Here is a 12,456-nt window from a genome sequence, read left to right as displayed (position 1 = left end):
GCCGATAGACACGTTGGCGCCCGTCACTGTGGGAAATGTTGAACCTCGATTCATCTGTAAAGACAACATTTCTCCACCATATTCGAGGTTGGCGAACATGATTTCGACACCATCTTAGATGGTTGAATCGATGACGGTGTGTCAGGATGGGACGTATGGCAGGGCGTCGTGGTCGAATTCCGTACTGACGTAAACGATTCCTGACAGTGTTGGGATGGATACGGCGCAGTCCAGGAATTGTCTGGGACGTCGTTACTGCCGTTTGGAACCTGTGTCGGAGATGTGTAACTCGAATCCATCTGTCCTGTCTTGGCATCGTTACTCGGGGACGTCCTGGACGTGGGTGGTCGGCAACGTCATTTGTGTTCTGATAACGCCTCACCAATGCCGATATCGTGTTACGATGGCATTGGAAATGTGTTGCCACCTGTTGTTGCCTCATTCCCGCTCGGATCATTCCAATGGCTTCATGACGCTGTGCAGCTGTCAATCTTGGCATGATTTGCTTGTGATATGCTTGTGTCTGCGCCTGAGAAGTTTTGAATTTTTGAATGACCACAGATCATGCTTTCCAAAGTGACAGCGAATTTTGAGTTCCACATGCTGTGTACAGCTGCACAGGATGCACGTGCAGTAACACATTGCACGTCCATAGGCCCCCATCAATGACGTCATATCGCATGGCACGTGCATGAGCGTTTGAATGTCTCCAACAATTGCTGTGTTCAAACCTATTTTTCATATATGGACGGTGTGCCCTTATATCTATATTTTCTCCGTGCACAGTTTCTTAATGTGGCTAGTATACTTGTCAACCATACTCTGTACATCACTTGCTTGATAACGGTGTTAGAACCTACACCGAAACGTCGCTATATGTAATAAAGAAGTTGTTCATCCATACATCTTATCCTTACGGAGTTAGTTCCCTTGAACAGAATAATGTTTATCCTTGCTTCCGCTGTCAATACACGCTGTCAGTTTCACCTTTGAACCTTCAAGAAGGTAGAAGGAATTCCTATTCACGAAAATGCCTGGGAATAAATCAGCTGCTTGTCTTGTCAGTGTAGAAATGTTTCCACGTTCTATTCTGGCCGTTCCTTTCACAAGGAAAACGTTCATCGGATTCGACGACGTCACGTTGTAGGTGTTGCAGACGACGGGGACCCAGTCGCCAGCCACGTCGTGGATGGCTGCTTCTTACTATTGTTTGTAGTAGTGGTAGTGGTAGTAGTAGTAGTAGTAGTAGCAGCAGCAGCAGCAGCAGCAGCAGCAGCAGCAGTAGTAGTAGTAGTAGTAGTAGTAGTAGTAGTAGTAGTAGTAGTAGTGCCAGTATCAGTTGTCATGGTAGTATTTTAGTACTTGTAGTATTGTCAGAAGTGATGGTAAATAACTAAAGCCACACGAGCGCAATGTCCTCAGAAATGCCACAAACCTATGATTGCGGGTGATAATGTTTCCAGGTCGATCCACATTATACCCGCGTTCGTGGGTGTCACAACGAGGTAAGTGGTCAAAAACCTGCATCACTTCCGGCTGTCCTCCCACATCAAGCTGACACGCCGTGATACAATTGATAAAGCGTTAAACCTTCTCACTTTCCCATATCAATAAAGAAAACTCATTGTTCGGCTCATTTGAACGAAAATCATTTAAGTTTGTAATGTCATTTCGTAAAATATTGACTTCACCTTAGATTTCAAACCTTTATGTTCAGATTCATTTGAGGAACAAACTGTTTGAGTTTGTATACTCTGGGCAGGTATAGTTACCACCGTGTTGTCACAGGTCACGTGACACCGATATGTCACATGTGGAGACGACGTTTTAGTGAACAGGCATATAGGCAGAATGTTAAGGGTTCGTTATCAGCACTAACCAACACTAGGCCCAACACGCCCAGTGTGATTAAATGGCGACATATGACAAAGGTGTCAGATGTGATCATGTACTCATGAAACTCACAGCTGACGGTAATTAGTGAGACAGTCATGTCTCACTGATATAGTCACGTGGTAGGGTTAATATCAAAATGATAACAACCTCCTCGCGGTATGTAGGTGAGGTGAAATTGGGTTTAACGTCGCGTCCAAGATCATTGCACTTGTATAGCGACGTGCATGCACGTGTGTATGTGGCTGCTTGTACTAGTCCGGACTGATGCCGATATATAGTGCTACCCCACTGAGATACCATGCCGCAGTTTAACATGAATACCCCACTCAGACACAGTACACTGACTCCGAGCCGACCAGTCCTTGTTTTAGCACCTTACTGCTGAGCGCCAGACAGGGTAACAAGAAGTACCATCTTTTAACGTCTTTTGGTAAGACGCGACCGAGGATCGAACCCCGGACCTTCCGCTCTCCTGGCGGACGCTCTACCACTAGACCACGGAGACGGTACATTGCGGTCTGTAAACAATCGACGTGAAAATCAAACACATTTTTTTCTCTAAATGAAGCTTTGACGAGTCATTTTTTTCGGGCCATGCATCACATATAGCGAACCTTATATTTAACTAAAGATTTTCTTTAAATTCTAAAATGTATGCGTACATCTCTTGTATGTCTCACTCTTGGGGATTCCGGGTAATATATACGTCTACTGCAACCTATGCTTGTCGAAAATGACGACTAAATGGATCGCGTTGCAAGGCTCGGTGACTTGGTTGATTGCATGGCATCGTATTATAAATGAATGATTCGATACAAATTATGTAAATCAATGGGTAATTTCAGACCGACATCAAATAGCTGGAATATGTCTAAGGGATAAGAGTGACGTGAAATAGCAAAAGTTACAGTACATAACTGTCTTCTGAATACGGTATTGTATTGGCAATACTTCATCGTTCTGTATCAATAACTGAACAAACAAGCTTCGAAGCACACGCACGATCCAATATTGACTGCTCACAACTGACTATGTTCATCGAATCGGACATAAAATATTCACACCTATTTCAAAATGTTTCCCTACTACTACTACTACTACTACTACTACTACTACTACTACTACTACTACTACTACTACTGTGACGACGACGTGTTCCCTGTTTGACACCGACTACTACTACTACTACTACTACTACTACTATAAAAACGTGTTCGTTGTTTGACGCCGCACTATATGAAGGCGGCTAATAAAAGAATAGTCTGGACCAGACAATCAAGTGATTGATATCATGCTCAGCATCGATCAACGCAACTGGGATACGATGACAAGTAAACAACCAAGTCAGTGAGCCTGAACACAAGAAAAGTATCTGTGGCCTGAAAGTAGTTTAAAATTATATGGACGCATGGGCGAGGAAGGTCAGGCTTCACGAGGCTGTGTTGCACACACTGCAGAGGTATGGCATGCGTCATGGGCTTGCGGTTGTGGTGGACTCACTGGATAGGTATGTCGTGCCTCATTGGGTTGTGGTGGACACACGGGAGAGGTATGTCGTGCCTCATTGGGTTGTGGTGGACACACGGGAGTAGTATGTCATGCCTCATGGGGTTGTGGTGGACACACGGGAGTAGTAGGTCATGCCTCATGGGGTTGTGGTAGACACACGGGAGGGGTATGTCTTGCCTCATGGGGTTGTGGTAGACACACGGGAGGGGTATGTCTTGCCTCATGGGGTTGTGGTGGACACACGGGAGTAGTATGTCATGCCTCATTGGGTTGTGGTGGACACGCGGGAGAGGTATGTCGTGCCTCATTGGGTTGTGGTGGACACACGGGAGTAGTATGTCATGCCTCATGGGGTTGTGGTGGACACACGGGAGTAGTAGGTCATGCCTCATTGGGTTGTGGTGGACTCACTGGATAGGTATGTCGTGCCTCATTGGGTTGTGGTGGACACACGGGAGTAGTATGTCATGCCTCATGGGGTTGTGGTGGACACACGGGAGTAGTAGGTCATGCCTCATGGGGTTGTGGTAGACACACGGGAGGGGTATGTCTTGCCTCATGGGGTTGTGGTAGACACACGGGAGGGGTATGTCTTGCCTCATGGGGTTGTGGTGGACACATGGGAGAGGTATGTCATCCCTCATGGGGTTGTGGTGGACACATGGGAGGGGTAGGTCATGCTTCATGGGGTTGTGGTGGACACATGGGAGAGGTATGTCATGCCCCATGAAGTTGTGGTGGACACACGGGACAGGTATGTCATGCCTCATGGGGTTGTGGTGGACACACGATAGCGGTAGGTCATGCCTCATGGGGTTGTGGTGGACACACGGGAGGGGTATGTCATGCCTCATGGGGTTGTGGTGGACACACGGGAGTGTTATGTCATGCCTCATGGGGTTGTGGTGGACACATGGGAGGGGTAGGTCATGCCTCATGGGGTTGTCGTAGACACATGGGAGAGGTAGATCATGTCTCATGGGGTTGTGGTGGACACATGGGAGAGGTATGTCATGCCTCATGGGGTTGTGGTGGACACATGGAAGAGGGGTGTCATGCCTAATGGGGTTGTGGTAGACACACGGGAGGGGTATGTCTTGCCTCATTGGGTTGTGGTGGACACATGGGAGAGGTATGTCATGCCTCATGGGGTTGTGGTGGACACATGGGAGAGGTATGTCATGCCTCATGGGGTTGTGGTGGACACATGGGAGAGGTATGTCATGCCTCATTGGGTTGTGGTGGACACACGATAGCGGTAGGTCATGCCTCATGGGGTTGTGGTGGACACACGGGAGGGGTATGTCAAGCCTCATGGGGTTGTGGTGGACACATGGGAGAGGTATGTCATGCCTCATGGGGTTGTGGTGGACACATGGGAGAGGTATGTCATGCCTCATGGGGTTGTGGTGGACACACGGGAGAGGTATGTCATGCCTCATTGGGTTATGGTGGACACATGGGAGAGGTATGTCATGCCTCATGGGGTTGTGTTGGACACATGGGAGAGGTATGTCATGCCTCATGAGGTTGTGGTGGACACACGGGAGTGTTTTATCATGCCTCATGGGGTTGTGGTGGACACATGGGAGGGGTAGGTCATGTCTCATGGGGTTGTGGTGGACACATGGGAGAGGTATGTCATGCCCCATGAGGTTGTAGTGGACACACTGGAGAGGTATGTAATGCCTCATGAGGTTGTAGTGGACACACGGGAGAGGTATGCAATGCCTCATTGGGTTGTGGTGGACACACGATAGCTGTAGGTCATGCCTCATTGGGTTGTGGTGGACACACGGGAGGGGTATGTCTTGCCTCATGGGGTTGTGGTGGACACATGGGAGAGGTATGTCATGCCTCATGGGGTTGTGGTGGACACATGGGAGAGGTATGTCATGGCTCATGGGGTTGTGGTGGACACATGGGAGAGGTATGTCATGCCTCATGGGGTTGTGGTGGACACATGGGAGAGGTATGTCATGCCTCATGGGGTTGTGGTGGACACACGGGAGTGTTATGTTATGCCTCATGGGGTTGTGGTGGACACATGGGAGGGGTATGTCATGCCTCATGGGGTTGTGGTGGACACATGGGAGAGGTAGATCATGTCTCATGGGGTTGTGGTGGACACATGGGAGAGGTATGTCATGCCTAATAGGGTTGTGGTGGACACATGGGAGAGGGGTGTCATGCCTAATAGGGTTGTGGTGGACACATGGTAGGGGTATGTCATGCCTCATGAGGATGTGGTAGACACACGGGAGAGGTAGGTCATTTCTCATGGGGTTGTGGTAGACACATGGGAGAGGTAGGTCATGCCTCATGAGGTTGTGGTCGACACACGGGAGGGGAAGGTCATTTCTCATGGGGTTGTGGTTGACACATGGGAGAGGTAGGTCATGCCTCATGAGGTGTAGACACACGGGAGAGGTAGGTCATTTCTCATGGGGTTGTGGTTGACACATGGGAGAGGTAGGTCATGCCTCATGAGGTTGTGGTCGACACACGGGAGGGGAAGGTCATTTCTCATGGGGTTGTGGTTGACACATGGGAGAGGTAGGTCATGCCTCATGAGGTTGTGGTGGACACACGGGAGGGGAAGGTCATTTCTCATGGGGTTCTGGTGGACACATGGGAGGGGTAGGTCATGCCCATTGGGGTTGTGGTGGACATATGGGAGAGGTAAGTCATGTCTCATGGGGTTGTGCTGGACACACAGGAGGGGTAGGTCTTGTCTTATGAGGTTGTGTCGGACACATGGGAGAGGAAGGTCATGCCTCATGAGGTTGTGGTAGACACACGGGAGGGGTAGGTCATGTCTCATGAGGTTGTGGCGGACACATGGGAGAGGTAGGTCATGCCTCATGAGGTTGTGGTAGACACATGGGAGTGTTATGTCATGCCTCATTGGGTTGTGGTGGACACACGGGAGGGGTAGGTCATGTCTCATGAGGTTGTGATAGACACACGGGAGGGGTAGGTCATGCCTCATGGTTTTGTGGTGGACACACGGGAGTGTTATGTCATGCCTCATGAGGTTGTGGTGGACACACGGGAGGGGTATGTCATGACTCATGAGGTTGTGGTTGACACACGGGAGAGGTAGGTCATGTCTCATTGGGTTGTGGTAGACACACGGGAGGGGTAGGTCATGTCTCATGAGGTTGTGGTAGACACACGGGAGGGGTAGGTCATGCCTCATTGGGTTGTGGTAGACACATGGGAGGGGTAGGTCATGCCTCATGAGGTTGTGGTAGACACACGGGAGGGGTAGGTCATGTCTCATGAGGTTGTGGTAGACACACGGGAGGATTAGGTCATGACTCATTGGGTTGTGGTAGACACACGGGAGGGGTAGGTCATGCCTCATGAGGTTGTGGTAGACACACAGGAGGGGTAGGTCATGCCTCATTGGGTTGTGGTAGACACACGGAAGGGGTAGGTCATGCCTCATGAGGTTTTGGAAGACACACGGGAGGGGTAGGTCATGCCTCATGGGGTTGTGCTGGACACGTGGGGTGAAATGTCATGCTTCTTGATGCTGGCGTGTTAGCTCAATGAGGAAGGAAAGTTCCAAGTGATGCAGATCTCAAACGTATACCACTTTCGTAAAACCCACGAGCACGGGCATGGACCTAGAAGGCCCCTTCTGATAAACCTAGAAGCAACACTATGTCGAATCGGGATTCGAACCCACGTTCATGTGTTTGTGGCACAGCTCTGCACATTGACTCTGCTTTTAGCAGAGATCTTTCATAGTCATTCAAAGGGGTTTGTCGCTTTTATTAAGGAACATGAATGTGAAAATCCCAGGTAGTACCACAGATGAAAAAAGTATTACAGTTCTTAATATTGCATACTATTTTGTAACCAGCTATCAAACATAATACCTGTCTCATGGCAAAAAGTGGTATAGTTCATGCTTCTTAAATCAAACCCTCCGTTCAAAGTATTCAACTGTCAGTAAGTACACCGCAGTTAAGGAGGAATAATGTAGGTGCATTAACACTAGACGCGCTCGTCCTTGAAAATGTTCATACTTAAAAAAATGAAAAAAATTCGAACCTGTGACAATCAACAAAACTGCATTTGAAATACTCCAGCGAGCAGGTATTCCCTGGGAAATCAGCTTCGGAATTCATGTCTTAAATATTCTGCTAAACCTGTCACAGCATGCATGACAATGGTGCTAGTGCATACGACAATAAACGATTGGCATACAGTGTACGTTTCAAAGGTGTAGCTTCGTGCGAAATAGACGCCCAGAGTTCTAATCGGTTTAAAATCCAGCTTTAGGCCCCATGCTTGCATTTTAAGCAGGAGTATTTCTCAGAGCTCGGGTTTTGCGTCTTGCCATGGGTCAAGGTTTGCCGATCTCAGGTTGACAGCGGATCCCTGTCTACTATTCTGTTTGATAAAAGTATATGGTTTCAGTAGAGACACATTATGTGTGTTTACATATTTCCAACCGGAGAGATCGACCTGGTATGATAACAAAGATAGAAAAAAATTGGGTAGAGATTTTGCTGTATTTTTTTATTTAGTACACTGATAGAGTACCCAGCTGTTTTTATCATTGTACTTGGATTTGTTTGTTGTTTAAGGCCGCACTCAGTAATATCCCAGCTATATGACGGCGATCTGTAAATTATTGAGTCTGAACCAGACAATCCAGTGTTTGACATCATGAGCATTGATGCGTCAACCAAGTCAGTGAGCCTGACCACCCGATCCCGTTAGTCGTCTCTTATGACAAGCACAGTCGCCTTATACGACAAGCATGAGTTGTTGAAGACCTATTCTATCCCGGATCTTCACGGGTTCATTGGACTTGGAGACATGAACAGTGGCACCGGTGTGACGCTGAACTATTTGGAGAACGATTTCACCATGTTGAAGGTAATGATGACTTTGTAGAATTTTTTGCACAATTTGAGATGGAAAGATATTCATGTGGTAAATTACTAAATAACTTTGAAAAAAATACTTTTGGAAATGTGTCAATTCTGAACATATATATTGTGAATGGAAGATTTGGAACTATCAAATCGGTCACTATGCATATATTGGACATTTTACGGTGTAGTGTGATAGATTATGTCTTAGCATCGAGTGACATGTTCCCGATATCACCGATTAAAACAAGCTGTTGGACAAAGTCAGACCCTTTGGGTAACCCTAAAGAATACAGACATACATGGAATGTTTTTCACAGCGTTTTGTCCACAGTATGGGATCCTCTTCGACAACTTATCAGAAAATTCAGCGCTGTGTTCTCTTACAGACGTGTCTGGTGCAGTCGCATTATTAACTGATGCTATTTCATCAGCCGCTTCTGTGATGAAGACACGAGTTATAACAATAGACGTTCACCGTGGTATGATGATGAATGTCTCTGTAAAAAACATGAACGGTGACATCAAGGCCGTAGTTAACTATTTTTGACAGGGTGAGGCTCGCACCAAGTGTTCGCGAAAAGGGTAATGATATCCTGCTCTACCGGTTGCACCCGCCACACACACATTTTGCATAAAAAGTAAGTGTTTGATGCATGGCGCCTCACAGCAGTCATCCTTCCATGCGACGGCGGCCTGCAAACAATCTTGTCTGGACCAGACAATCCGGTGACAGCGCACATACTGACTTGAAAAAAATAAAAACGATATGTTAATTTTGAATTAAGTCTCCTGTGAACAAGTGGCAGATATTCTGCTGCTTATAAGCAGAAAAAAAGAAACGTTCGTATTGTTAGACAGTGGGGACAGTGTCAATGTCTGGCAGTTCAATCCACTGCTGCTGATGAAGGAAAATGTTTTATCCGTGTCTACGTCTCTGTCCCTTCCCACGTCCCTCCTGATGAGTGGTTTTCCCCCTGCCCCTGCTCCTGCACCTGCCACTACTCCTGTCCCTACTCCTGTCACTGCTCCTGTCCCTGTCCCTGTCCCTATTCCTGTCACTACTCCTGTCCATGCCCCTGTCCCTATTCCTGTCACTACCCCTGTCCATGCCCCTGTCCCTGCCCCTGTCTCTGCCCCTGCTCCTGCACCTGCCACTACTCCTGTCCCTACTCCTGTCACTGCTGCTGTCCCTGTCCCTGTCCCTATTCCTGTCTCTGCCCCTGTCCCTGCCCCTGTCCATGCCCCTGTCTCTGCCCCTGTCACTACCCCTGTCCCTGTCCCTGCCCCTGTCCCTGTCCCTGTCACTACCCCTGTCACTACCCCTGTCCCTGTCCCTGTCCCTGTCCCTGTCCCTGTACCTGCTCCTGTCCCTACTCCTGTCACTGCTCCTGTCCCTGTCCCTGTCCCTATTCCTGTCTCTGCCCCTGTCCCTGCCCCTGTCCATGCCCCTGTCTCTGCCCCTGTCACTACCCCTGTCCCTGTCCCTGCCCCTGTCCCTGTCCCTGTCACTACCCCTGTTACTACCCCTGTCCCTGCCCCTGTCTCTGTCCCTACTCCTGTCACTGCTGCTGTCCCTGTCCCTGTCCCTATTCCTGTCTCTGCCCCTGTCCCTGCCCCTGTCCATGCCCCTGTCTCTGCCCCTGTCACTACCCCTGTCCCTGTCCCTGCCCCTGTCCCTGTCCCTGTCACTACCCCTGTCACTACCCCTGTCCCTGTCCCTGTCCCTGTCCCTGTCCCTGTACCTGCTCCTGTCCCTACTCCTGTCACTGCTCCTGTCCCTGTCCCTGTCCCTATTCCTGTCTCTGCCCCTGTCCCTGCCCCTGTCCATGCCCCTGTCTCTGCCCCTGTCTCTGCCCCTGTCACTACCCCTGTCCCTGCCCCTGTCCCTGTCCCTGTCACTACCCCTGTTACTACCCCTGTCCCTGTCCCTGTCCCTGTACCTGCTCCTGTCCCTACCCCTGTCACTACCCCTGTCAATACCCCTGTCAATACCCCTGTCCCTGTCCCTGTCCCTGTCCCTGTCCCTGTCCCTGCCCCTGTCACTGTCCCTGTCACTACCCCTGTCCCTGTCCCTGTCCCTGTCCCTGCTCCTGTCCCTACCCCTGTCCCTGTCCCTGTCCCTGTCCCTGTCCCTGTCCCTGTCACTACCCCTGTCACTACCCCTGTCCCTGTCCCTGCCCCTGTCCCTGTCACTACCCCTGTCACTACCCCTGCCCCTGTCCCTGTCCCTGCCCCTGCCAATGTCACTACCCCTGTCCCTGTCCCTGCCCCTGTCACTACCCCTGTCCCTGCCCCCGACCCTGTCACTACCCCTGTCCCTGTCCCTGTCCCTGTCCCTGCCCCTGTCCCTGTCCCTGTCACTACCCCTGTCACTACCCCTGTCCCTGTCCCTGTCCCTGTCCCTGCCCCTGTCCCTGCCCCTGTCCCTGTCACTACCCCTGTCACTACCCCTGCCCCTGTCCCTGTCCCTGCCCCTGCTTGGCCCTCCCTAATTTCCCAAACACCCAGGGCTTGGCCCTCCCTAATTTCCCGAACTCCCAGGGCTTGGCCCTCCCTAATTTCCCGAACTCCCAGGGCTTGGCCCTCCCTAATTTCCCAAACTCCCAGGGCTTCGCTCGACCTAATTTCCCGAACTCCCAGGGCTTGGCCCTCCCTAATTTCCCAAACTCCCAGGGCTTCGCTCGACCTAATTTTCGAACTCCCAGGGCTTCGCCCGACCTAATTTCCCGAACTCCCAGGGCTTACATTTCCCGTCAAGACCGAGAAAGAGGTTTTGATCTGACTTATAAACTTAGAACCGTATTAACGAATATCAATGATTCTCATATGACTGGTGTGTTTAGCTTTCATGAACGCTGTTAACGCGGCGGTAATCAATCGCTCAAACGCAACGTACGTGCATTTGCTGCACGAGCAGGTTATATCTCGGTCAAGTACACGTGGTTTCATTCACTTGTGTTGAAAGATGGCCGAGGAAGGGGAAGATTTTTTTATCACACAGTCCACATTTATCAATGAAATTTCCGAAAGTATTGCTCGTGATGCTGATAAAGATGATGTAGACGATTTTGCGTTTCGCTTTGGAGAGCCATTGTGTGAGCGGGAGATAGAAGAAAAAAGATTATACCGTGGTGAAGTTGATGAGCAAATGATCTGCAAAGTAACTGGTAGGTATAAAAAAAAATTTAAAAAATATTAAGTAGAAAACACATTTCTCGGACATTTTTCGGAGAAATCATTCTACATGGTATTTTATTATTTCGGATACTTGAAATTGCACGAAATGATCATTGGAACAATGCAGAAAGCCGTAAAATCAATTTGTTTTATCAACTGTTCGTAAGGTATCACAATGGTGATGCAGACTTTTCACCTGCTATAAATCGGGTGACCCTGATGACTGAAGATTTGCTGAAAACCGTTTAAATAAATCTGATAACCGCGATATGACAAAATGTTGTATGTTTTGAAATGTTCATAGTATTTTCGAAAAACCTCTTATCTATATACTCTAGCAAGCGGGTCAGATGAATATGTGTTATGTCACTGTTTGAACATATGTTTCAGGGCATAGAAGTGATGCCGTACGGACGTATAAACGTACTTCAGACGAGCAAAGGAGGACCCTGTCGGACATCATTGCCAAAAAGAGGAAGCAGGAAGTTATCTCTGAGCCGACGCCGATTGTAACTGAAACGTCTAAGCCCGAGACTTCCCCCGAAAAAGATGAAATGGACACTGGTCGTCGTTTTGTACTCAATTTCACTTTTCATTAAACCTACTTCATAAGTGTTGCTTTCATTAATTTGCACTTTGAGGCTTTTGGGAAACGAGGTTTGTCCCTAGGTCCATCTGCGCAACGCGATTTTTAGTGCTAAAACTATTTTAAACTATTTAACTTGGGAAACTCAAACATTAGCACTAAAATCGCTCAGCGCATTTAAAGCCAGATCTTGCCAGCGGAATGCCCGGGTCTTACCAGGAGAATGCCCAGGGCATTCTGCCGGTAAGGCCCGGGCATTCTGCCGGTAAGACTTGTGGGAACGTTAGTGGAGTTTACCTCCGCAAAGAGACTGTCTGAAAAATGGAGTGGAGTCATCAAAGGTTTATAAGTGGCTGCTTAAAACTACACCTGACGCTATTGCCACCCTGG

At 48.9% G+C, this 12,456-nt stretch overlaps 1 protein-coding gene across 1 annotated transcript; it reads left to right on the top strand.

Annotated features, from left to right (window-relative positions):
- The first annotated feature begins 11,268 nt into the window (after positions 1–11,268).
- LOC125377460 lies at positions 11,269–12,112 on the top strand. The gene is made up of 2 exons (XM_048391036.1): positions 11,269–11,470; positions 11,871–12,112. Exons 1-2 carry the CDS (start codon positions 11,269–11,271, stop codon positions 12,077–12,079), a joined length of 411 nt encoding a protein of 136 aa, XP_048246993.1. The 3' UTR covers positions 12,080–12,112.
- The last annotated feature ends 344 nt before the right edge of the window (positions 12,113–12,456 follow it).

This window comes from Haliotis rufescens, unplaced genomic scaffold, assembly GCF_023055435.1.
Source record: "Haliotis rufescens isolate VD_foot unplaced genomic scaffold, xgHalRufe1.0.p SCAF_9, whole genome shotgun sequence".
Taxonomy (NCBI): Eukaryota; Metazoa; Mollusca; class Gastropoda; order Lepetellida; family Haliotidae; genus Haliotis; species Haliotis rufescens.
The sequence above is the reverse complement of the archived record's forward strand: the minus strand, read 5'-3'. Positions and strand labels throughout refer to the sequence as shown.

Bases quoted from the DNA above. Each gene is read 5' to 3' on its own strand.
- LOC125377460 (XM_048391036.1), top strand. From the start codon at position 11,269: ATGGCCGAGGAAGGGGAAGATTTTTTTATCACACAGTCCACATTTATC. The intron at 11,471-11,870 runs GTAGGTATAAAA...CATATGTTTCAG, and splicing joins AATGATCTGCAAAGTAACTG to GGCATAGAAGTGATGCCGTA.